We start from the raw sequence: 27052 nt of genomic DNA, 5'->3' as shown, positions 1-27052 counted from the left end.
CAGTAAATGGCCCAAATTTGTTAACTATAGAAATATCAGTGGACATTAACTCCACGTCTAAGATGTGTATGAGGTCCGTCTAAATTCTAAATAAGGGCAAGGCTTCAGAGGTACAGGGCAGAGTATAATTTAGTGGTTAAGCATATTAACTTTAGAGTCAAGCTAGTTATGTATTCCTAATTCTGCACAAACTAGCTTTTATTTTTTAATTTTTAATTTTCATTTTTTGGTACTAGAGATTGAACTCAGGGGAACTCAACCACTGAGTCACATCCCCAGCCCTTTTTGTATTTTATTTAGAGACAGGGTCTCACTGAGTTGCTTAGTGCCTCACTTTTGCTGAGGTTGGCTTTGAACTCTCAGTCCTTCTGTCTCAGCCTCCCAAGCCATTGGGGTTACAGGCCTGTGCCACCTTGCCCAGCCTTCAAACTAGCTCTTTTAATCTCAGGAAAGTTAATCTCTTTATGCCTCAGTTTTCTCACCTATAGTATGGCAAAAATAATAGGTCAATTTATGGGGTAGCTTTAGATATTAAATGAGATTCTATATTAGGCTACGTAGCTCAAAGAAAACATTTCATTAAATGGTAACTCTCATTATTAATATCATTATATCACCATCAGTATTATTAAGAAGTAAAGTTGTAAGGATGTAATAAACGGCTTTGGTTTGGCATGATACATTTATTAACCATAAGCTTGTTTTTCATGTGTACAGATACAGATATTAGGGAATGTCTAGGGAACATATAGAGCATGCATAGGATATATAGGACAGTATATAGCATATATGTGATCATACAATATAAAAATAAATATGTAGGGTAAATATAGTAGGATATATAGGATAATAACAATATGCCCTTCCTGTAACTGGGTTCCTTGAGTGGGAGGGGACACTGCCTGTTCCACATCTCTGTAAGCACCTGAAGCATTGCTCAAGGAGACACCAAACGCATGATTCATAGAAATGTCACCCTTGTCATGTAATGGCATGAGGAGAAAATACCCTAGAGAAACAGTCCTTTTGTTTAAAATAGAAACTTTGAAGGGAGCCAACTTAACACATGACAACTGAACGTCTAGTTCCCCTGGGGTGGGAGTGGTGGGAAACAAGTCCCTTCGTTTCTGGAAACGAGAAGGGGAATTACAGGTATCCAAAAAAAGCCACCTTTCTTTTTTGGTGGAAACAAATTCTCCAGCCAAGCCAGGCACCGACCGAGTAGGCGATTTCACTTCACCGTCACTTCACAAAAGACTTCCAAATTCACTGCGGCAGACACCGCAAAATATTAAAAAAAAAAAAAAAAAAAAAAAAAAAACACGTTAAATACATCCTAGCTGGGAGGAGACGGAAGCCTCCACGCTCAATCAAAGGTTTGCAATAATAGGATTCATAAAAAAAAAAAAAAAAAAAAAAAAAAAAAAAAAAAGACAGATGGGATTAGAAAATGTTGCCGTGAAGACAGGAATGAGATGAGCTCACAGCCCCAGCCTGTCTTTTGTGGACCTACACAATGATCCGAGAGCCAGACTGGATTAGGAAACCTCGCGACTAGGGGACCAGAGACAGGCTGCCGGTTCCCAGACACTTGGGCGAGAGAAGGCTGGAAGGATGCATCAGATCTACAGCTGCAGCGATGAAAATATAGAAGTTTTCACCACCGTGATTCCTTCCAAGGGTGAGTACGATTGCCCTTGACTGTCCCTCACTTAGCGTGGCATCTGATGCGGGAGGGTGAGGACCCTCACGTGCGGTTTTACTACAGGGGACCCTCGGGGCCCTGAGGTCGGATGATGGGTCCTCAGTTTGGATGGTATTGGGTTTTTGTTTTTTTGTTTTTTTTTTCCTTGTTAAAAGGAGACACAAGGATAAACATCAATCATTGACAAACAATCATCTATCAAGGGGGAGGGACATGAGGGCTGTTCCATACCCGTTTCGCAGGAACTCAGTCCCGGCACCCCAACAGGCTGAATGGAAGTGACAGCCAGTCAGGGTTAAGGAAACAGGTACGAAAACCAAATCCCCAGGACAGTTAGACAGATTCATTTTCTTCAGGGAGCAACTGGCTTCTGAAAAGAGAACCCAGCTGGCTCAAAAGTATGATTTCTAACTATGCCATCAAAGGCTCCCAGCAGCCATCTGAAGTCCAGCGAAGCAGTTGAAGAGTGCCCGGACCCCATGCTGGCCTCCCCGCAGAACCCCCCGGGGTCACCCTGCCTAACCCGACCTGGCCCTGCATGCCCAAAGGTGCATGACCTTATCGGCCCTTTATCAGCCTTAAGTCCCGGGAAGGGCTTTGTGTGAGCTTAGTGGATCCAGAAGGTCCCTCCTGGGCAGCTCCCTCACCCCTCCAAAGCAGGAGGCCCACTGTCCTATCGCCTCTGCTCCGGCCCTGCAGACCCTGTTATGCCCCTGGCTCAGGCTCAGCCCCGGTCTCATTGTCAGACGTGAATGAAGAGGGCTGGATGTTTGCTGGTAGTGTGAGACCTCATTCAAACAATTCCTTTCTTCCTCTTCTTCCTCCTGTATCAGCCTCCGACAGGGCCAGGGCTCAGGGGTGGGGGGAAGGGCGAGCCTCAGCCTGGCCACAAAGAGACAGCCCACAGAACAAATCAAGCCTGAGACATCTACTTCCAGAGAGACAGAGACTGAGAGACAGAGAGAGAGAGAGGAATAAAGATCTGGGAGTCTGCCCACGTGTAGGAGTTGAAATTTTCTCTGCAGATTCTGAAAGTCAAAGCTGACCCTCTGACCCAGCAGTTCCATTTTTAGGGTAAAAAGCCCAGGGGTGCTCTCACTTGTGAATGCTCACAGTGGCATGCGTACTAAGAGGATAAAAATGGAGAATAACCTAAATGTCCATGAAAAGGGGAATGGATAACTGAGTGCCATCAAAATATGGAATTCTCCACAGTGGTCCACAAAAAATGAAATAGATTTACGTAGCCATGGATGGACATAAATATATAATTTTATTTTATATTTTGCGATGCTGGGGAAGCAACCCGCTAGGCAAGCATTCTGCCACCGAGCTCTGCCACTAGCCCCATAAATGCAAGTTGAGTAAGGAGGTGAAAGAAGCAGGTTGAGAAATTATACATGAATGAGAGCATTTCTGTAAACTTGGAAATACAAAATATTGTTTCTGGATACATATCTGGAGAAAAGTATGAAAACAGACCAGAAAGATATGGATAAAATTGGTGATCTCTGTAGCCCCGAGGAAAGAGAGAAGTAGAATCATGAGATGTTTAGAAAGGGAACCTAAATTTTCCTCTGAATTTTGCTTCTTTTATGAGGAGAAAGCAAATTGGAAGCAAAGAGGAAAACAATGTCTTTCTTCTGTAATTAAAAAATGTTTAAAGGGAGAAAAAGTCAGAGACAGAGTGGTTAAGAGACTGCCACCACTTCTGTGCTGTGTGATCTTGACTAAGCTACTTGACCTCTCTGAGTTTCCACTTCTGTAAAAGTGAGCAACAGAACTCTAGCTCCCAGGATTATTAGCATGGGGAATAAATGAGTTAATAATAATAAGTGTCTAGAACAGTAGCTGACATGTAGTAAGTACTGGTGAATACATCACGTACAAAGTGATTTCTATTTTTACTGTAAGTAGAGCAATGAATATATGCAAAGATAAATATTTAATACTGTATTCCTTCCTTGACTTTTCATTCATGACCTCTTCCCAGTACTAAACCCAGTATTCATCCGTATTCACAGACATTTCACAGCTCAGAAAGTTCCTCTCCTAGAAAAGGAGTATTTGCAGTTTTCCACTGGATCATAAATGGGAGTCCCCCCCCTCCCCCCCTACCCCTTCCCACTTCTCTGCCTCCTGTGGCTTCTCAATGCCTTCAAGCAGAAGGCTCTGGGTGAGGGAAGCTGGTGCCCACGACCTTGAGTCACTGCTGATGAGAGAGGTTGTGACCCTTCCTCACATCCCCACATGTCCTAACTGCAGAAATGAAAGTTGTCTTGACTTTACCTAACAGGAGTCGTTCTCCCAGATGGGCCCTTTCGCAAAGGCAATGGATCAGCCATGATTATCAATGTGCAATAACCCAAACTTGCCAGGCACAAGCTGGGCAGTGCAGCCTAGTGGTTACAAAGGTGGGCTTTGTTCTTAACCGAGTGGCCCCTCAGTGCCCTCAGGATCCCCATCCCTACAGTGGAGTTATTGAAGAGTACGAATCTCCATGTGAGCCAATATTACATCTACCACGTATTACATTCCTTTTTCCAAGGCACACATGTTGGGCTTGGTCTAATATCTACATATTCAAAACTGATCCATCTTGATACCTTGCCAAAATACAGCTCTAGAAAATGCTGTGGTGTTTCTTAAGTATTTTAAAGACACAGGACACGGACCAAATCTTTAACTGAGAGCATGTGTGTATGATCACTTTGTAGACAAAAAAAAGAGAGCCCTTTAAGGAAAAGATTTTTTACAGACACAATTCACAGTAAATACAAAAGATAAAGGTTGTGGTTTTACTAAGAAGTTGCACCAGAAGTTACTTCCTGAGCTACACCAGAGTGGATTCATTGCTGGGTGGGACAGTACTGTGGCTTCAAAAACAATTCTTTTGGAGATAAGCAACAATAGGGAGGGAGAGGTGAGGGGAATCAGGGAAAAGCAGGAGGAAATGGGAAAGTTTTGGGAGAAGCAGAATGTCTAGCAGAATGCTACACTCTCCAGACATTGACCTGTCCTTATCATGTTGGCAAAATGCTAATAATCACCACTAATTTGTGGGAACTTGCTCTTTGCCAGGTCTGGGCAAAGGTTTATGAAGTTCAGTTCATTTAATCCTTGACAGAACATTCTAAATTAGATGCCATTGTTATTCCTGACATGATTATTTCCTGTCTTACACAGGAGAATAGTGAGGCTTCCAGAGGGTGAGTAATTTGCCCATCACACAACTGGCAAGTGGCCAAGTTCAAATTCACACCCAAGTGAAGGGAATCTGGAGCCTGGGCCATTAACCAGCACACTGTCCTGCAGGCTGCAGGCTGTAAGGGCTTTGCAGAAGATAATAAGGATAGCACTCCACTCATGTCACTTAACGGATATGTGACTATGTGATAAGAAGTCCAAGTCGTTTCAGTTCTAAGCAAGACAGGGACTTGGTGGGATTTCAGTCCCAGTAAATTGCCCTAGCAGTAATGTAGAAAATAGATGCCTAGATGTCTCCATTTCCAATAAAATTCACACTTTTTTCCCAACAAATTAATATAAATTTTTATGGTTAATTGATTTCTTTAAACTTTTTTTTAAAATTGTGGTGAAATATACATGTCATGGAATTTACCACTTTAACCATTCTAATGGTGTCGTCAGTAGCATTATATGCATTCAGTGTTGTATGACCTTCATTGCCATCTATCTTCAGAAAATTTTCATTGTCCTAAACTGAAAACCATGTTCTCACTAAACATAACTCATCATTTCCCCCATTCTCCCAGTTCCTTGTAACTTCCATTCTACTTTATACCTCTGTGAATTAGACTACTCTAGGTACCTTGTGTAAGAGAACAATAACAGTATTTGTCCTTTTGTGTCTCACTCATTTCCCCCAGCACTTTTCAAGAGTCATATGTAGCACATTTCAAAATTTCATTCCTTTTCAAGGCTGAATAATATTCCATTGTATGGCTATACCACAATTTGTTTATCCATTTATCTGTTGATGAGCTGAGCATTTGCATTGAGTTTTAGCTGTTGTGAACAACACTGCAGTTAACTTTGGTGTAGTCAAGCCAAGTAATATTTTAAATTGAATGAAACCCTGCCTTTTCCCATCCCCTCCTCTATGACCCTGTTCTGAATCCAAACCGCCTCAATGTTTTTAGGGTCATTCTCTAAAACTTTTTTTTTAAATCTCTCTTTGCAGTGTCCAGTCCATCCAGGAGAAGAGTCAAAAGCTCTCAACACCTCTTGACCAAGAATGTAAGGAAACCTTAATTTTGTTCCTCTTTGGCTACCTTTCATTACAAAAGCAATGCTGGCTTCTTTACCCCTCTGCTGTCAACAACAGGAGTGCTCTCCATGCCCCGTGTGCTATTGCTGCATTCTGTCCTCCACTTAGCTGAGTAACTGACAAATGTCAACCAGATACTAAACAGCCCTGAAGTGGACTCCCCTGCTCTGTTTTCCCCAGACACAAAGTGTAAACCCTGCTTTACATGCACATTTTGTTCTTGGTTAAAAAACCGAGTCCATGGCATGGACATAGCATCCCTGACCTAAGGGTTCTCCTATTGCTGGCATTACAGTTCCATTTATCACTATTAGAAATAGCACAGCAATGAACTTACCTCTGAAATATACGATTCTTTTGGATTAATTCCTTGGTGCATAGATCTCAAAGTAGCATTAACGAGTAAAGTTCCATTCCAAGAACATGCATACAAATATACCTGCACACGTTCATCAAATATTTGCATTTCTACTATGTGAAAGATATTGCACTAGATGCAGGGATTCGTATTTTTGAAATATGACTTCTGCTTATAGTTTTGCCACATCCTTCCAGAAATCCTGAACAACTTTTGGGCTTCTAGCAATGCTTTCCATTTACCTCCAACTTTACCAACATTGGCTTTCATTTTTTATAATGTCTTGCTTCTCTAATATGTATATGTAGTAACTTGAAATTAGTTTTCAGCTCTTTAGAGCCTAATAATGTTATGTGTTTTGCATTTTATATATCCATTTCTTTGAGTAAAAACTGTCCATATACCTTTGTACTTTAAGAGGGAAACTTATTGCTTCTTAGTTATACTAGATTCTATTTCTATCACAATTTTTCATAAAATATTATTTTGATTTATTAAATATGTCAAATTTTCAAAGCCTATTCTCTATTCAGAAAAAAATTAAATACTGAGAATGATATCAGGTTTTACTTTAAATATAATGCTTTTAATTTTAAAAAGCAGTATGTGACCATTATAAAATGTCAAACATTACAAGATATAAAATATAGGATCACGAAATCCTGAGATGCTATAGAACATAATGGTTAGATATGTGAACTCTAGAGTCAAATTGCCCAGTTTTAAATCCCAGTTCTAAAACAGGCATGGTAGTGCATGCCTATAATCCCAAAGGTTTGGGAGGCTGAAGAAGGAAGATTGAAATTTCAAAGCTAGTCTCAGCAACTTGGTGAGGCCCTAAGCAACTTTGTGATACCTTATCTCTAATTTTTTAAAAAACTTGTGACTTAGTGGTTAAGCGCCTCTGGGTTCATTCCCTGGGTTAAAAAAAAAAAAAAAGAAATCCCAGTTCTATCAATATGTAGTTATGTGACCGTGAACAAGTTGCTAGGATTAAAGTGGGGATAATAAGCATACATATCTCAAGAACCATGGAAAGGAGCAAGTGACTTAATATATACAAAATGTTGAGTTCGGAGACTGACACATTCAGTAAGCACTGGTGGTTTTTTAAGGGACATTTTCCCATATATTATAATTATACTTTATCATCTGATAATATATTGTTTTGCAGTTGCTTTTTTATTTCACTTAACAAGAGATCTTGCATATCTTTCCATGCCAATTAATAACCTGTAGATCAACCAGGTCCTGTGGCACACGTCTGTAATCCCAGTGGCTCAGGAGGTTGAGGCAGGAGGATCAGGAGTCCAAAGCTAGCTTCAGCAACTTAGCAAGGTGCTTAGCAACTCAGTGAGACCCTGTCTCTAAATAAAATACAAAAAAAAAAAAAAAAAAAAAAGGGCTGGGGATGTGGCTCAGTGGTTTAGCGCCCCAGTACCAAAAAAAATAAAAGGCAGATCTACCCATTCTTAGTGGCTACAGAGTATTCCAATGTATAAAATGAATGTAATATTATTTACCAAACCAAATCTGGATGCTTTTAGTTTCATTATTTGACCATGTCATCCATAGATAGCATTCCTCCGTTTTTTCTATTAAGAAATGCCAAAGGGGCTAGGGTGGTGGCTCAGTGGTAGAGTACTTGCCTAGCATGTGTGAGGCACTGGGTTCAGTTCTCAGCACCACATAAAAATAAATAAAAGATCCATTGACAACTAAAAAAATGTTGTAAAAAAAAGAAAATGCCACAAGAAATATTACTGAAAATATTTTTATTTATTTATCTTCAAAATGTTTTTTTAAGAATTTTCATTTGTTCGTTTTAGTTATACATGACAGTAGAATGCATTTTGATATATATATACATATATACATGGAGTATAACTTCCCATTCTTGTGGTTCTACATGATGTGGAGTTACACTGGTCATGTATTCATACATGAACATAGGAAAGTTATGTCTGGTTCATTCTACTGTCTTTCCTATTCCCATGCACCCTCCCTTCTCCCCCATTCCCCCTGTCTAATCCAGTGACTTCCACTCTCCCCCTCCCCCATTGTGAATCAGCATCTGTATATCAGAGAAAACATTTGGTCTTTGGTTTTTTGAGATTGGCTTATTTCACTTAGCATGGTAGTCTCCATCCATTTACTGGCAAATGCCATCATTTCATTCTTCTTTGTGGCTGAATAATATTCCATTGTGTATATGTACCACATTTTCTTTATCCATTGACCTGTTGAAGGGCACCTAGATTGATTCCACAGCTTAGTTATTGTGAATTGAGCTGCTAAGAACATTGCTGTGGCTATTTCACTATAGTATGCTTGTTGCTGAAAGCTCGGTCCTTGTCCCCGATGCCAATCCAATCATGAGGACACAAGTTTTGAGAAAAAGGAAAAAGATAGTTTATTGCTTTGCTAGCAAAGGAGAAACGCAGGGGATTCCTGTCCCAAAGGCTGTGATTCTGTCCATCAACAGGAACAGGGTTTTTTTTTAAAAGAGGTAATTCAGAGAAAATGAGATTAGGGAGGAGAGATCAGGAAGGAGAAGGTTAGGGTAAAGAAGATCAGGGAGGAGAAGATTAGGGAAAAGAAGATCAGGGAGGAGAAGGTCAGGGAGAAGAAGGTTGGGAGGGAAAAAGAAAAAGACATGTAAGTTTCAAAGCCACAAGAGATATACTCAAAGCATCAAGTGAACCCCTGTTACATGCTGATTTTAAGTCCTTTGGGTATATGCAGAGGAGTGAGATAACTGGGTCAAATGGTGGTGGTTCCATTCCAAGTTTACTAAGTAATATCCGTACTGCTTTCCAGAGTAATTGCACCAATTGGCAGTCCCACCAGCAATGTAGGAGCGTTATCTTTTCCCCTACATCCTCACCAACATTTACTGCTACTTGTATTCTTTTTTTTTTTTAAAGAATTATTTTTTAGTTGTACACATACCTTTATTTATTTATTTGTTTTTATGTGGTGCTGAGGATGGAACCCGGGGTCTCGCACGTGCGAGGCGAGCGCTCTACCTCTGAGCCACAAACCCCAGCACTCCCACCACTTGTATTCTTGATGATTGCCATTCTGATTAAAGTGAGATGAAATCTCAGTGTAGTTCTAATTTGCATTTTTCTAATTGCTAGTGACGTCGAACATTTTTTTCATATGTTTGTTGACCATTTGTATTTCTTCTTCTGTTAAGTGTTTTTTCTTCCAAATGTCTCTGAAGACAAATTTATAGCTATGGAAATGCTGGGCCAGAGAATATGAATGCTGAAAACAAATTATAGCCATTGCTGAGTGCCTAACAACTTTGTTTTAAAGTGCCTTTTCCAGAAGAGCATACCAATACTGCATGGTATCAATGCTGTTAAACTTTGACAATTTGATAGGTGATGAAAATGTCCCAGGGTTTTAATTTGTGTTTCTTTATTTTTAATGTGATTCTTCTTCTTTTCATAGATTTATGGATCATGTCAATATTTTCCCTCTATGGGTTTCTTATTCATGTCTTTTTTTTGGGGGGGGGGTGGTCAATTGCATGCCTTTTTGTAAAGACTTTGAGAATATTTTACACATTAAGAAAGAGAGGGCTGGGGTTGTGGCTCAGGGGTAGAGCGCTTGCCTAACATGCATGAGGCATTGGGGTCCATCTTCATCAACACATAAAAATAAAAGTAAGATACTTTGTCCAAAAGAAAAATATATTGTGTCCACCCAAATACTAAAAAATAAATGTGTTTTTTTTTTGTTTTGTTTTCAAGAAAGAAAGAGAAGGGCTTTTAACAGGTAGAAAATTTGACTGTAGGGCACAAGATTCTATCTATTTCATGCTCCCAAAGTCTAGAAGGAAAGTTCTTCTGATCTTCTAGAAACAGTGGGTTTTATTTTATTTATTTATTTTTATGTGGTGCTGAGGATGGAACCCAGGGAAAGAAATGTTTGAAGGTAATTTAGACCTTAAGGCAATTTCACAGATCTTTTGGTCTTTGGGTGGAGAAGCTTCTGGTTTTCAAATATTCATTCTCCCTCAGGGCGGGGCGGCTCAGTGATGCCCTCTGCCTCTGAACTCTCCTCTGAATCTCTAATTTCTCCTAACAGTTGCCCAATCCCTCCTCTGCTTTTAAAATACAATCCCCAGTCACACAGCACAGGCAAATTAAAAAGAGACAGGCCTCTTATTCCACCTCCACCTCCATCTTTTACAGGTAGGGATAGTGAGTCCCAAGAGGAAAGAACTGTCTCTGGTCTCATTTCCCCAACCAACTGGCTCTTGGTCCTTTTTTTCCTCTGAGTTCTTTTTGTCTTCTCCAACTTGGTGGTCTGGGAGCAATTTTGATTGATTATCTTGCCTGGGAAAATTAATCTTATTTTGCAACCCTACCAATCAATATTTACAACTTTCTTTGGCTGGGAATTCTTGTTTGTATCTCCTCCCACCCCTTGGGCTACTGTGTGGATGGATGACAGTTTTTTCCTATACAAATATCTATTTCCTCTCTGAGCTATCTTAACGCCAGGGCTTCCTTCTTCTGACTCTTCTTGAGTTACATCTTTCCTTAAATCTAGGGCACAGTCACATGTTTCCCTACACAGTCTGATCTGTGTCTGTTTGTCTGCCTGTGTATCTGACTTCTTTTATTCCTCCCTCCTTCCTTCCTTCCTCCGTTCTTCCTCTTTTTGATTCTTTGGCTACTTTATTTACATCTTTATCATACTGATGTCCAGGGATGTCACAGGAGTAGCTCAAGGGAATAGACTTATACAAAGGAATGGTTCAGTTAAGCCTTTTGGCATGATGGAGCCACTCATTTCCTCTGTGATTCACAGCCTCTTCACAGTGAGCAGAATGGCTGTCATCAGGAAAGATGGAAAAACGAGATTGCAAATGTTACATTGTCCCCAGATTTCAAGCTTGTGGGGGAGGGACTTGTGCTGTGAGCTCCTGATTTTTTTGAAATGCACTGAGCAATCAATTACACTTGAAAATTCTTATCTGGATGTAGGCACTTGTGTGGGTTTATGCAGAGCATTCACTTAGGAGGCATGAAACCATGGTTCACATTGGCTCTGTTCCTTACAGTCCTGTGACCTTGGTAAGGCACATGACCCATCTTGGCCTCATTTTTCCTCTGTATAAAATCAGAGAATTGGATTAGAACATTTCTGTGGATCTTTTCAGCCCCAAATCATGATGAATCTCCACCATCTAGGTATTGACTGTCTTTCTAACTCCATACCAGCTCTCCAGACTGGCAGATAAGCAGAAGTGTAGATCTCAGATGTCAGAGGAGGAAATGAATCCTGAGGCTTCTGGGTTAGCCTGCACCTTTGCTCTTCCTATTTCTGACCTCTCCAAGATCAGCAGGGATGCATCAGTTTATTATAGTAATGCTTGTGGCTCCAACATATTCCCCTATTTCAGTAAGCATTTTAATGACCTAGGAAAGGAAAATTCTAGCATTAAGCCCTTTCCCCTTCTCTTTCCTCCCCATTGACATCTGTCAATCCCACCCTAGCTCTCCAATCTTACCCCTATTCTCAGGGTACTAAAGAGCCTGCTCTCAGGCTACTTTGTTCTAAGATCACCAGTAACAAGCCCAGACTGTGTGCTATAGACCAGAACATGAACCAGGCTATCAGGAGATTGCTCTTGGCACTTGGGGGAGGGGCTGGAGAAGATACCCTAAAGAGGTGCTTGGCCATAAGTGGTGACCTGGGAAGTTGCTGGCCTCACCTCCACCCCAGGAAACTTCCTCAATCCAACCGGCTGCTGGGTAAGCAGCTTATGCTCCTTCCCTCTCTCTCCTCCTGTTCTCCCACCTCACCGTGCAGGGAAGGGATGGGAAAGTGGTATTTCTTGTTCCTACAAGGGAACGTTTGCCTCTCCTTCAAAGGAGGAAATAACGGAAAGCAGTAGTGCCTTCTCATAGACTCCCCGGGCTTTCCCATCCTGCCTCACTTTTTCCTTCTACAGGGTGGGTATGAAAACACCAACCAGGTCCTCACCCCTCCTCCCAGAGGAATGCTGGGCGTGTGGAAATAAAATCAGGCACCCCTGTCATGAACGGTTGACAGTGAAGAGCCCTGACAGTGCCAATGTATTCCAATAGTATTAAAGATTTAATTTTTCTCGACTCATTGAAATGCTACCCTGTTCTCATATTTAAAAAAAAAAAATTCATTCATTTTTGCTTCATCATCCCATAAAAGCAACAGCATTTTTCATGTGTGGACAACAGAAAGGGATCCTCATTCTGTCCTGGAGATTCACATTCCCAGGGATTCCTGATGCCACATAGTACACATGTCCAGGGGATAGGGCTCAGAACTACCACCATTAATCCAGGAAATTCCAGAATCCTGGGTGACATCATGGCAGAGATCAGTACTACAAGGAAGGAAGGAGAGTGGAGTTGAGCAGCTCACTCAGAATGTGAGTGTGGCACACTTACACACACACATGAGCTTACCCAGGGTGGACCAGTGCCACCCTCAGCTGCACTGAAGGCTTGCTGGAAACCCAACACGATCACCACTTTCTGCACTGCTTCAAGGGAAAAATAAAAGGGATTTTCAATGCCAGGGAAGAATCCTAAATGCTCCTGAATTTTCTTCAGCTTTTTCCAAGGCACAGAATGAGAGAGTCTGGGTCCCAAAATGGACCCAAGATGATTGAGTAACCCATTTAAGACCAAATGTGAGCTACGTCCATTTTTTTTTTTTAAGCAAAAGACTATTTGTGGTAAAGTAAAGCAAAGAGTGACAGCTTCTCTTATTTTCCTCTGTGGGTGACATAAAAATCTGGCCTTCAGAAGACTTAAAACCACTCTCAGTGCTGTAGATAAATATATGGCATGAAAAAAAGAGCAAAATGTGCTACTAAAAATCCTACTAATGATGGGCTTTTACTATGCCTCAGTTCAGCAAGGGTCAGCACTAATATCCCCTTTCCACATAATTATAAAGTGTCAGAATTGAAGTATGAACTCAGGTTGCCCTGACCCCAAGTGGAGTTTTTATCTTCATTAATAATCTGATAGCAGGGGGGAAATAATTATTGTCTTAATTTACATTTAATTATTAATGGTGTTCAGTATCTTTTCATGCTTATTGACCATTTATATTTCTACTGTCAATTACCAGATCATACCTTTGCCTCATTTTTCTATATCTTCCAAATCTAATTGATTTGTAGGAGTTCTATGAATATAGAGGTAATTCTCCATCATATGTAACGAATGTTATATTGAGCTATATTCTACTCTAGTGTTAGTTGCTGTTTAATATATGGTTTTGATCTGCTGGTATTCATTTCCAGAAATGAACAGAGATCTATTTTCCCTACAGGTCTGATATTCATTCCAATAATATTAAAGATTTAATTTTTCTCCACTGAGTTTAAATGCTACCCTATTCTCATATTTTTAAAAAGCCATTCATTTTTGCTTCAGCATCCCCCAAAAGCAACAGAATTGTTTATGTGTGGACAACTGAAGGGGATCTGCCAGAGGCTAGACTGTAAAGAGATGAAACTGTCTGCCTCACTCACAAATGCACAGTGAGTCCAATATCTGGTACAGACCGTGCCCTTGCAGGACAGCTGTGGAAGGAAGAAGCGAGTGAATGGGTTTATGCAGACCTCGAAAAGCTGCAGAATATTGGAGGTTCTAATGAGGTTCAAGGAGTGAGGACATTCAGAATGAATGACCCCAGTGTCCTGGATATGGATAAAATATGCAGGATCTGAGCCCAGACTCTAAGACTCCCTTCATGACTCCCTGTATTAAGATAAAATGGCTGCTATTATTTGTCTCTGGTTTTTACATGTAAATTATTTCAATGTCTTAAGTATATTTGTCCTTTGGTATCCTCAGTATGGGTACCCCCTGGGGTACCCAAAATTTACAATGTTCAAGTTCCTTATATGAAATGATGTAGTATTTCCATGCTCCATAAGCTTCCTATACTCTAAAGCATCTGTAAATTACTTGTTACATAAAACAATGAAATGCTACGTAAAAAGGCGTTCTACTTATTATTTAGGGAATAATAAGAAAAAAAGACTGTATGTGTTCAGTAATACGCAATTTTTTTTTTCTTGGATGGAACCCAGGGGCACTCTACTGCTGAGCTACATCCCACAGCCCTTTTTATTTTGAGATAGTGCCTCAATAAATTGCTGAGGCTGGCCTTAAACTTGTGATCCTCCTTCCTCAGCCTCCGGAGTCTTTGGGATTACAGGCTTGTGTTAATGCTCCTGTTTTGCCAGCAATTTTTGTTTGCTTGCTTGTTTTCTTTTTTAAAACCTAAGAATCAGTTGGGCCTCAAGTCTCTTCCTAGTTCTTCCTTCCTCTAGAGCATCCAAAAACCTTTCCTCTGCATAATCAAGGATGTTGGCCACTTAGCTACAAAGACCATAAGACCCTGGTTTCCAGACCATCTTCCCTTCAAATAGCCTGTCCTGTTATCAAAACTCCTCAGGCCATGGGGCAGTTGTCTCCATGGCCCAGGCTTGCAAGTGTAGAGGGACCTCCAGAACTCCCACTTTCTTGCACCATGACACTATTTGACAGTCTGAAGTCAAGTTTTGTACCCAATCTTTCTTGCTGCTCCTAGCATGCACTGGAATGAGGAAGTCTGCAAAAGACCTTGTCCACACAAGGTCCATCTTGCAAAGCTGTAAGGGCTGCAGGTCTTGAGCCCGGAGAGGAATAAGCTGACTGTCCCTTTTCTGCCCGGCAGGTGGTGATCGAGTCGGACCTCTACACTCCCAGGCCGTTGGAGCTGCTGCCTCACCGCAGCGACCGTCGGGATGCAGTTGATGGCCGCAGGTTCGGCCGGCTGCAGAACGCGAGGCCTCCAGGGACGCATCCCACCAAAACCCCCGCCAGACCTGGTAAGCGAGTCCCAACCCGGTTCCTAAACCGCGCTGCGCGCAGTGACCTCCATAGAGCAGGTTGCACGCCTATGCGTCCTGTCTGGTGTTTTCCAAAGGACCATGTGTTCCTCTGGCAGCCTCAGGCAGGCCAGGTGAGCAGAGCACCTTGGGCGTGGGGCGCCAGGTGAGCCAACACCTGCGCCTTTCCCACACAAATGCTGTTTCCACTAGGAAAGCACCTGCTCTCAGGCCTCACCCACAGCAGCCCTACATAACACCTGTCTATAAAACACTGGCTTCTGCGTGTGCACACAGTGAAGATGCTCTTGTCTACCATCTTGCTCCTCAGGGAGCAGTGCTATACGCAGGGGATGCAAATCATTACGCTCAGGGACATGAAAATCTTGACCCATGAAGCATGAAGAAGTGAAGGAAGCTCACATTATTTATTTAACTCGTGTGTGTGTGTGTGTGTGTGTGTGTGTGTTTGCCAATTTACCAAATTTGACTTAATCTATAAAAAGAATTTAGGGGCAAATCTGTTTTGGAAACTGGAAACTTAACAATCTTACCTTAGTGGGTTGTTTTTTTTTGTTTGTTTTTTTTTTAATAGCTTCCACCCAAGCAGTGAAATAGGATTCTGCCTGTGGCCCACTCAAGTCTATGATGACATTTAGCCTTTAATTTTTTGCAGGTTTAGGATATTTCTGTTATGCCTACAACCTGAAGTTATTCATATTTTAATTCCAAAAATTCTAAGTAGAAAGTTCAGGGGGTCTCTCTCAAAACTTTTGTGCATTAACAATGTTATATTTTATAAGAACTGCAATAAGACTCCCTTGAGCGTGTCCCTTCACCCATCTTCTCTTCCCATCCATTTATGCTGCCCCTCTTGTTTTGTCTTATTTTGTTTTCATTTTCCCTGGTTGGGTGCTAGGCTAGACCTCTAAAGTTTCTTTGGTCACTAAGAACCTGATCCTGCCCTTATAACTCTATGTATAAAAACACTCAAATTGAGCTCCTGTTAAGTGATTGTATATATGTATATGTATGTGAAGTGAAGGCATTAGGAAAACCACAATCTGCCTTGCAAATTAAGAGGAGATGATAAGATTTTTCTCTGTGTCTATGTATAGGTGAGTGGGTGGATGCATGTGCGTGGAAAGAGAAAAAGAGGCAGAATATTTCTATTTGCTACCAAATTGAAGTGAATTTAGAGCCATGCTTCTCAAAAATTAGTGTGCAAAAGAATCACCTGGGAGTCTTGTTTTTAATGCTGGATTCTAATTTAGGAGAACTAGGTGGGCTCAGAGATTTTATGTTTCTAACACTCTCTATAATGTTGATGATGCTGCTCCAGAGACAACAGATTGAATAGCAAGGATTTAGAGATGATCTAATGCAATGGTTCTCCAAGTGGGCCCTGGGAGCTGGAAGTTTGTTGGAAATGAAAATTTTATGGAATCAGAAACCTCCAGGTTATGACACATCAATCTGTGTTTTAATGCGTGCGCGCGGCACACACACACACACACACACACACACACACACGATTCTTGTGCGTGCTAGAGGCAGAGAACCTCTGATTTACTGCAGCTGCCCCTCTACCAATTTATAGAAGAGGAAACTGAAACCATAGAAGCTGTTTGACTTACCCAAGGTCACACTGCTTGTTTGCCTCAGCCAAGGTGAAATCTCAGGTCTCTGGATTCCCTAGCTAGTGTCCCTTCCCCCAGGGAATAATGTCTCCCCAACCACCTAGTTTAAGGGTCACTTTCAATACCTTTCTAAGTAATTTGTGTCAGCTTGGACTGCCCGAGTCAGTCTTGAAAGACAAGAGCAACACGTGATGAAATGGAAAGAATCTGCCCAGCACGTGACAGTCAGCTCATGCAGGGATGTGCTAGTCAGATGTAAAAAAAAAAAAGAGAGAGAGATTGAACTGGGCATTGATTCAATTCCTTCAGCCCCCAGTCTGATAGATTCCAGAGAGGATGGAAAGGAGGGAGCTTTTTTGAGGCAAAGCCTGATGCTCTTCAAATAAAGGCTAGACACCAATCAATAGGTGTTGAGTCTCACTCCCTCCTCTCAGAAAGCTGTATATCTCTGAGGATCTTGGATCTAGGGACTTAGCTGTATATCTCTGAGGATCTTGGATCTAGGGACTTGCTTTTTTTGTCTGAGCCATAGGAGAAGGCTCTTGGATGCTGTGGCCTTTTTACTTGGGAGAGAGATGCTTTGAAGAGAGTTGGGAACCTCAAGGACTCTGAAGTCAGAAGACTAGGCAGGGAGCTCTCAGCAGGAGACCTCAGGTGCTTGGAAAAGAGATAGTTCTCACCTCCCAGGACTGGAAAAATCAGCTGTCTGTGGGACTGAATGAAATAAACCAGAGTACCTCAGAACCAACTTGTTTAGACAAGTGGAAAGCTGCTTTCTCAGCAGGAGCTGCTATTCATCATGCCAGCAAGTCTGGAGCCAGTGAGGCCCTTAACACCCTCTTGTTCTGCCCCACTCCTTTATACGCTGAACACAGACCCTGTCAGCTACTAGGTGGTTCTCAGCTTGCCCTGTTGTACTTACCTCAAGGTGCAGGATGAGATTCCCTGAATCTCAAGTATGTGGAGAACACTGTCCGTGAGGGGCCTCCAAATCTAGTCCCCCTCCCTCTACAAGGCTACCAATGGGGTCCTCCTGAAGCAGAAATCTGCCCCCATCATCCATGTGCTTTAAGCACCTCTCTGCTTCCCTCTAGGCCAACCTGGCCTCTCCCAGTTCACCTCTAGTGACACTCCTGTCCCCACCTTTCTATCAGTTAGGTAGATAGACTGAGCTGCAGTGTAATTCTGTGACACTTCTTATATTCCGCCTATCTGGACTTTCACTGGCACTTTTCACTTTATGGCTTACCTTTCCTGTCTCTCCCCACCTGGAAAATGCCTTCTCTGGGTGGGGGTTGTAGCTCCAGGCAGAGCGCTCACCTAGCACATGTGAGGCACTGGGTTCGATCCTCAGCACCACATAAAAATAGAATAAAAATATTGTGTCCACCTAAAACAAAACAAAACAATGCCATCTCCTCCTACTAGGCTGGGCCCTTTGGCCAAGCCTCCCCTAGGCCTGCAGGACCACCAAAGAGATCTCTTGACTACTCCATAATGACTTCCTTAGAATTGTTATGGATCTCTCTAGTTTCAGTTTCCTCAACTAGAAAGTGCCAACTATTGTATTTGCCTCTTAGTGTTGCAGTAAGGATTAATGAGATACAGCTGTCCCTCGGTATCCATGAGGCATCAATTTTGAGGTCCATTCACCTTGGATGCCAACATCCACAGTTACTCAAGCCCCTTAAATAAAATGGTGTCATATTTGCAGATAATCTATACTCCTCCAGCATACTTTAAATCATCTCTAGATTACTTTTAATAATATAAGTGCTATGTAAGTTGCTTTACTATATGTTATAGGGAATGACAAGAAAATAAGTCTACTCAGCTGGGCACTGTAATCCCAGCAGTTCGGGAGGCTGAGACAGGAGGATCACAAGTTTGAAGTCAGCCTCAGCAACTTAGTGAGGCCCTAAGCAACTTAGCAAGATTCTGTTTCAAAAATAAATAAATAAATAAATAAATAAAATGGCCTGAGGATGTGGCTCAGTAGTTAAGTGTCCCTTCAATCCCTGATACAGAAAGAAAGGGGAAAAAATCTATTTATAGTCAGTACAGAAACATTTTTAAAAATATTTTCAATCTGTAGATATTTGAATCCACAGATGAAGAACCTGTGACTATGGAGGGTTCACTGTATTAATGATTCATGCTCATCACAGTGCCTGGCACACACAGACAAAGCTATGAGCTACTGTTATTAATGGCCAAGCACCATTCGTTAAGTTTGGTATCAGTAGTGTTAAAAGGTAACCCCCTGGGCTGGGGTTGTGGCTCAGTGGTAGAGCACTCACCTGGCATGTGTGAGGCCCTGGGTTCCATCCTCAGCACCACATAAAAATAAAATAAAGGTATTGTGTCAACTACAACTAAAATATATATATATATATATATATATATGATAATCCTCTTAGATCAATTAAGTTTCGTGGAGTTGGGGCTGGGGCCGTAGCTTAGTGATAGAGTGCTTGATTAGGTGTATAAGGCCTGGTTTGATCTCCAGAACAGCAAAATAAATAAATAAGAATTCTGTAGAGTTTATTTAGGCAAAGTGAAATAAAAAATAATTCAAGAATTGGTAGTTCTGAGAATTCCAAGCAACAACATGGTCATCTAAAATTTATAGTTACTCAGGAAGCTCAGGAAGGAGGATTGCTATGTTGCGGCCAGCCTCAGCAATTTAGCAAGGTCCTCAGCAACTTGGTGACCCTCTCTCAAAATAAAATTTAAAAGGCTAGGGAATGTAGCTTACTAGCACAGTAAGTGCCACCAGGTTAATCCCCAGTAATGTAAAAGAAGAAGAAAAAGGAAAAAAGAAGCAGCTGTTGCAGGCTTCATGGTAGAAATTACAAGTAGATTAGGGCATCTAGAATAGACATATTAGAAGAGTCTCTGCACATTCATCTTATGTAGCCAATATCTCAGAATTCTGAACCAGTGAACTCCAGTTCTTCCACCAAATGGGCTGAACTTCCTATTGCAGACACAACTTCTCTTGCTCATTTCTAGAGAGGTGTCCAGAAGTTCCATGTTACCAAATTGATCCCAGGTATACAGACCTGATAATCTCTACCTTCTTGTGACCTGAGGTGACACCTTAGAAAAGAAGGAGGAGCTGAGGGCACATTTTCTGACCACTTTCTGCAGGCAGACATAGTGCCAAGTGCTTCCACATGTGTGATTTTCAGAAACTGACTATTTTTTAGAACAGTTTTAGGTTCATAGCAAAATTCAGCGGAAGGTGTACAGATTTCCCATATGTCCCCCTCCCGCCTCCACACATGCACCCCTCCCCCAGCTATCAGCATCCCCCACCAAGTGATATGATTGTTACAATTGATGAACCTTCATTGACACCTGGATGGTATGTAGATCTTAGTTCCAGCCCATGTCCCCCACCTCCGGAAGAGTATCAGGGATGCAGGTGACTCCACTTGGCAGGGATCATAACCTGATCTTACTCTCTGGTTTTGCTGCTTGAGAAATTCCCTTCTGTGATTGATTGGCTAAAAAAAAAAAAAAAATAATTAATGCAGAACCAGGGGGATGCAGAACTCTGAGTACCACTGAGTAATATCTTCTCTGTTCATCTTTGCAGTGGGGATTTCTGAACCCAAAGCATCAAATCTGTGTGGGAATCGAGCATATGGAAAATCGCTGGTAAGTAAAAAAGTAAGTTAGTTAGAGCTGCTGTGTTTTAAACTTCTCACTATCTCTGTTTCTCCTGAGCCATGAAGAGAGACTGAGTGTCCTTTGCCCAGGCCTGAGGATTATTAGAAAAGCGGAACTTCGGTCTTTGCTCCTAAAAGCTGTTAATTGACTTTGCTTTGTGTGCCTGTGGCACATCACTGACTGCTTCCCTTTTCATCAAGAAATTCAGTTCTTAGGGAATCAGAAGCTGTGACCCAGCAGACAGCTCACATATGGGGGTAGGGGACAGAAACTGGCTTTTAGCATAAGCCCCACCAGGTGAACATAGATAAGTGGCAGGTGCAGCAAGACCGATAAAGAGATGTAAGGTTCTCAAACACCACAAAAAACAAACCTAGTGTCTTAGTCAGTTTGTGTTGCTATAACAAAATAGCATGGACTTGGAGGCTGAAACAACTCTTCCTCACATTTTTGGAGGCTGGGAAATCCAAGATCAGGTGTCAGCTGATTCACATTGTGGTGAGGGCCCTCTTGCCAGAGTAAAGATGGCTGCCTTCTGGCTATGTGCTCACACAGCCTTTCCTCTGTGAGTGTTTGGAGACAGATCTCTGGAATCTCCTTTTCTTCTTATAAGTGTTCTAATCCTACCACCGGCACTCTGCCCCAATGATTTCATGTAAGCCTGATCATCCCTCACACTCCCCACCTTCCCATATCATCACATTGGGGTTTAGGCTTCAGTTTGAAAGAAACAGCCCACAACAACCAGCCATCTCAGTATAGAGACTTCTGAGGCATCTGCTAAAGGTCAAGTTCTCTCAAAGCACACTCTGGGATTTGGAGTTTGAAGTGCAAGATGCATATTAGGAATGAGTAACAGGAGTAAGGAGGCAGGGTTTGGTGGAGGGAGTGGCTGAACCATGATGCAAATCCAACATCTCCTGTCCGGGAACTCTAGGATAAGTATTCCCCAACCAGGTAAATCTGAATTGAGCCAAAATGGTCAAGCTTTTATGGCCCCTCTTCCCTCCACCTCAGCATAGCATGCGGGTTGCCCCTTGGGCGAGGTGACCCTCTGCAGCTGAGGCACACTTAAAGAAGCCAAGAGCCTTCATATTCACCCTCTGTCCTTCCTTGAACAGGAATCAGGTGGTACATCTCCACATCTCTCTCTTCTCCTATGTCACCTTCTGGGCTTGAATGTTGGGTTCTCTCTGGTTTTGCAGGGTCAGCAGTGACTGGGGTTGAGGTCAGATCTGGCACCCCAGGCCCTTTCAGTGTCAGCTCCCAAGATGTATAGATAGTACAATGTGAGAATTCAAAGAGATCCCAGAGGTTGTCTGGCCAGCCCCTCCTCTCTATGGAACAAATTAGACAGAGATGTGGGTGCATGGCTCTTGGTCTGGGCAGGATACCTAATCCAGGGATCTGATTCAAGTCATCAGTGTACTAGGAAAAGCACACAAAGGAGAGGAGGGGGAAAGTTGTTGTCAGGTTGTGGGAGGGCTTCTCCAAACTTAAACTCAGGGAAAAGAGGGGTGACCCGGCAGTTGATGCCTTAGGTTGTGACAGAACAGCTACCCTTGGCTGAGCCAGAGAAGGATCAAGGTTAAGGGGAAGAGAGTAGCTCATGACCTTGGATTACCTGCCCCCAGGCCTTCAGGTGGGCTCAGACAGCACCCTTGGCAGAGAAGCAGCTGCAGTAACTGACCAGAGGGAGCTGGGGTGGTATAGGGTTGTGATAGGTATGAGGTGATAGTGATGAGGAGGAGGAAAAGGCAGCATTCCCTACAGGCCTGGAAACAGTGAGGCTGAGTCCCACGGTTCATTACCCTAGGGCAGGAGAGCAATCCAGAACCCACACAACTAAATCTGATTCAATACAGACATGCACTGGGTGAGATGGGAACAAGGAAAGAGGGGGAAAGGAGTGAAAACAAGGGCCTTTCCTCCAAAGCTAAGGAGCCATGGGTGAACATTCGCAGGGCCACTGGCACCATGGGGAGGATGTGCTTGGGAGGGACCACAAGGTGGCACAGTAACTCTGCCTACAACCTTTGGCCAGCTCAGGCGAGAAGGAGGTGGCAAACAGCAGTGCCCTTGACCTGGAATTTCCCAGTGATTTCAGGAATGTGATGACTTGAAGCCTTTGATCTGGCTTGGGGTGGAAGAACAAAGCATAATGTGTGTCCTTGGACAAGCAACCTCTGGACTTAGCTCTGGTTAGGCCATCAGTTAATTTTCAATTCAGTACATGCTCCTTGAGTCCTTACCACCTCCTGTAGAAGGGCTGAGAGGGGCTACCAAATAGGTTAAGTCCCAGACTCTGCCACTCACCTGTCAATCTTTCTATAGACCAAGAGACTGGACAAACATATGAAGCAAATGGAGACTCTTAAAACCAGAGTGGGTGGGATGCCATAATGTGTCACATAGACAGTGCTCTGGAGACTTGGAGACAGAGAAAGAGCCGCTTGGTCCACTAAGCTGAAAGAAGGCTTCCTGGAAAAAGTTGCCTTGAAGGACAGGCAGAGATAAGACCTTGATCCAGAGAGTGAAGGAAAAGATGCAGAGCTGTGAATAGCATTAAGGAATGCAGGTACACTCCTGCTGGAACAGGAAGTGGATCTAATGACACACGGGGAATAGCAGAAGGCTGAGCTGCCATAGATAGGGTTGAATCCAGTGTTGTGGAACCTTCCAGAAATGGCTTCAGAGTTGGCCTCAGTCTGCCCTGCTGTGGAAAGTCCTGGCAATTCCAGGATGTAGGGAAGGTCTGTTAACAAACAAGGAGATCTGAGGTAACTGTCCCTTGAAGGCTGCAGCAGAGCAATTGGAGAGGCTGACTGTAGTGTAGGCAGCTTGTTCCAAGCCAGAATCTGAAGGACTTGACAACCGACACAGATGATGTTGGTGGGAGGGTGACAGCTCTCATGTAAGATTGAGCGACACTCAATTGAGAGACACTCAAATGTCTCTAGGCCAGTGGTTCTGAAAGTGGGATCCCAGGACCAGCAGTACCTGGGACACTGTTTGCAATGCTGATGCTCAGGCACCCATCAGATCTGCTGAATCAGACTTTAGAGGTAGAGCCCAGCTCAGTTATCACAAGGCTTTTTAGGGCTAATACTGGACAAGGGTAAAACTATTGCCCAGGTAGGTGGTAGTCCCTCCAGTCATACCCCTTTCACATGACTCCCAGGGTGGGAACATGGACACTACTCAATTCCCTCTCCTTTCCTCACAATACAGATTCCTCCAGTGGCCCGGATCTCAGTGAAATCTCCGGCTACAGCAGAGGTGGCAGCCACAGGCTCAGAGAACGGAGCTGTTCTGGGGAGAGGGTAAGTACGGTGCCTATCAGCCCTGCCAGGTGCAGGGCTCTCCACCCAGTCTTGGTCTTGTGCAGGAGAGTACCAGGTGGCCTGGTTTTCAGATTCTCAAAATACTAAAACAAAACATGCCAGCTGTAGATTACCTTGTAATGAGGGACATAATCCTGGGTTTGGATAGCGCCTCATCAACTGTTTCCCTGAGATTAAGCCGAAATGTTTTTCATGGTTTCCACTTCATTAACACCAGTCTTTAGGCTTAAAGAATTGTCACTTGGGAGGGTTTTTGGTTAATTAGATGAATGTAATTGCAAGCCATACTCAGAACCTCCTGTTTACCCAATGATGTCAGAAATGCCTCATGAATTAATTTAGGGGCCCCTGCCCACAGGTAAAGAAATGTATAAAATACAGTGGTTTCAAACCAAACTATAACCCCAGTGCTCCTGTTAACTCTAATTCAGAGCCAGCAGCTAGGGTAATAGGAGTGGCTATTCCTTCAATGCCTCCTCACTGCCTTCAATGCATGAAGACAGCAAGAATCTGCAATTCATCTGCTTTCTAGCCTAGCAGTTCCACCCACTCCGACTTCAGGCAAGTTATTCTGCCCTCTACACCCTCATCTATTTAAAAACAAGCAGAAAAACAGGAAAGACAGGAGTTCCCATCTACAGTGCTTATTGTGAGAGCTAAATGAAATCATGTGCTGAGAGTTTAGCTCAAACTGCTGTTAACATTGTTCAAGAAACTTCCAACCAGTAGTTGGGAAGCCATGTTCTTGGGAAAGTGTTCAGCACACATCCAAAAGACCACGTGTGAAAATATTGTCTTAGTCCATTTATTATTATTGTTATTATTTCTGCTACTAATAACATAATATTGCAGACTGGTTAAGTTATAAAGAAAATAGCCATTTGGTTCATGGCACTGGCCAAGGTCAAGGGGGCTGCTGATGGCCTTTTGGCTGGCAGAGCCCCTGGCAATAAGATAGCACATGGCTTGAGATAGAACGTAGAGGAGACATAGCCAAATTTTTTTAAAAATATTTTTTTAGTTGCTGATGGACCTTTATTTTACTTATTTGTATGTGGTGCTGAGAATTGAACCCAGTGCCTCACAAATACTAGGCAAGTGCTTTTCCACTGAGCCCAGCCCATCAGATTGTTTTTCTGGCACACCTAATTTAGAGATAACCCATTAATTGCACGAATGAATTAATCCTGAAGTCAGAGCCTTAATTACCTCTTGAAAGTATTGCCTGACCCCATCTCTTAATGTCTTTTTTTTCCTTGTGCTTTTTTAATTAAATTATTTATTCTAGTTTGTTATACATGATGGTAGAATGTAATTCATTTCATATTACACATATAGAGCACAATTTTTCAAGTCACTGGTTGTACACAAAGTATTTTCACACCATTCGAAGTTTCCCTATCCATTCATCTACTGAAGGCATCTTGGTTGGTTCCACAATTTAGCTATTGTGAATTGTGCTGCTATAACCATTGATATGGCTGTGTCCCTGTAATATGCTGTTTTTAAATCCTTTGGGTATAAACTGAGGAATGGGCTAGCTGGGTCAAATGATGGTTCCATTCCAAGGTTTCCAAGGAATCTCCATACTGTTTTCCAGATTGGCTGCACCAATTTGCAGTCTCACCAGCAGTGTATGAGTGTGCCTTTTTCCCCACACATCCTCACCAACACTTGTTGTTTGTCTTCATAATAGCTGCCATTCTGACTGGAGTGAGATGAAATGTTAGAGTAGTTTTAGTTTGCATTTCTCTAATTGCTAGAGATGTTGAACATTTTTTCATATGCTTGTTGATTGATTGTATATCCTCTTCTGAGAAGTGTCTTACTGTCTAATAATGGGGATTAAATTTTAACATGATTTTTGGGAGGAAACAACACATATTTAAACTAAATCATAAAAGTCAAATCATAGCCAGGCACACGCCTGTAATCCCAGCAAGTTGGAAGGATGAGGCAGAAAGATCACAAGTTTGAGGCCAGCCTCCACAATTTTGTGAGACCCTGTCTCAAAATATAAATAAATAAATAAATAAATAAATAAAAAAGGGCTGAGGGTGTGACTCAGTGGTAGAGCACCATGGATTCAATCCTTAGTTTAAAAAAAAATAAAATAAAAGCTATGTGTCATTCAATGTATTGGGACTTAACTGGAGAAAAGTTAAAAAAAAATCATCATTTGGCTTGTATTACATTCTTTGTTTACAAATCCTTCTAAGTGTGATAGCTGTTGCTGACAGCTGAGTTCGAGTAGACCAGCACAAACTTCACTGTGCCTTAACAGAGGTCAATTTTCAGGTCCACATAGCTGCATGGCAAAGGGTTCTCAAATGACTCTTTCTCTCAATTCAGTTATTCTCATTCCTGGACCCCAGTGTTGAAAAGACCTTTATTTTTTGCCTAAAAGGAGCACCTCAGGAGATGCACATTTATTGAAGGTCTACAACATGCATGCACAGGGATGCTTAATTACCTCATTTTCCTCTCCACAAACGCCTTAGGAATTAGGTGAAATCATCCCCACTTTGCATAAGAGGAAACAGGCTGATAAAGGTTAAATCACTTGCTGGAGTCCCCTAGTAAGTGGAAAGTAGGATTCAACCCCGAGGCAAACACTCTTTCAGTGGCTGATGCTTTGGGGAATTTGCCCTTTTCTCAAGATTTCTCATGTGGAGGTGGGAAGGATGGGAAAATGGAGGTTTTTACAAGGTCAGGCCCCAAAGATGGGGACAGGAGCAGAACATGAGATCCCATGACTCACTGTGCCCAGAGTCATGTCCTCCCCATACCCTATAGGAGCCTCCTCCAGGGGGATATTTTCTTATGGGTTTCCACAAAAAAAAAAAAAAAACCCTTCAGCTCTGCAGAGCCTAATCACAGGATGGAGAAGCAGAGGAGGAGAGTGTCTGGTTCAGGGAAGTGATTACCTTACCCATCCCTGGCTTTTCTTTAGATCCAGACATCTCAAGAAGATGATGGAAGAGTATCCAACTCTCCCCCAGGGTGCAGAGGCTTCCCTGCCATTGACAGGCAGTGCCTCCTGCGGTGTCCCTGGCATCCTCCGGAAAATGTGGACCAGGCACAAGAAGAAGTCTGAATACGTGGGAGCCACCAACAGCGCCTTCGAGGCTGACTAG

At 42.5% G+C, this 27052-nt stretch overlaps 1 protein-coding gene across 1 annotated transcript; it reads left to right on the top strand.

Annotated features, from left to right (window-relative positions):
* The first annotated feature begins 1614 nt into the window (after window positions 1–1614).
* Window positions 1615–27052, top strand: Vxn (vexin). The gene is made up of 6 exons (XM_076836433.1): window positions 1615–1681; window positions 5910–5965; window positions 15100–15253; window positions 20498–20559; window positions 23803–23894; window positions 26869–27052. Exons 1-6 carry the CDS (start codon window positions 1615–1617, stop codon window positions 27050–27052), a joined length of 615 nt encoding a protein of 204 aa, XP_076692548.1.

Source organism: Callospermophilus lateralis, chromosome 16, assembly GCF_048772815.1.
Source record: "Callospermophilus lateralis isolate mCalLat2 chromosome 16, mCalLat2.hap1, whole genome shotgun sequence".
NCBI classification, from domain to species: domain Eukaryota; kingdom Metazoa; phylum Chordata; class Mammalia; order Rodentia; family Sciuridae; genus Callospermophilus; species Callospermophilus lateralis.
This window is presented reverse-complemented; position numbering and strand designations above follow the sequence as displayed.

Bases quoted from the DNA above. Each gene is read 5' to 3' on its own strand.
- Vxn (XM_076836433.1), top strand. From the start codon at position 1,615: ATGCATCAGATCTACAGCTGCAGCGATGAAAATATAGAAGTTTTCACC. The intron at 5,966-15,099 runs GTAAGGAAACCT...TCTGCCCGGCAG, and splicing joins AACACCTCTTGACCAAGAAT to GTGGTGATCGAGTCGGACCT. The intron at 15,254-20,497 runs GTAAGCGAGTCC...TCATCTTTGCAG, and splicing joins CAAAACCCCCGCCAGACCTG to TGGGGATTTCTGAACCCAAA.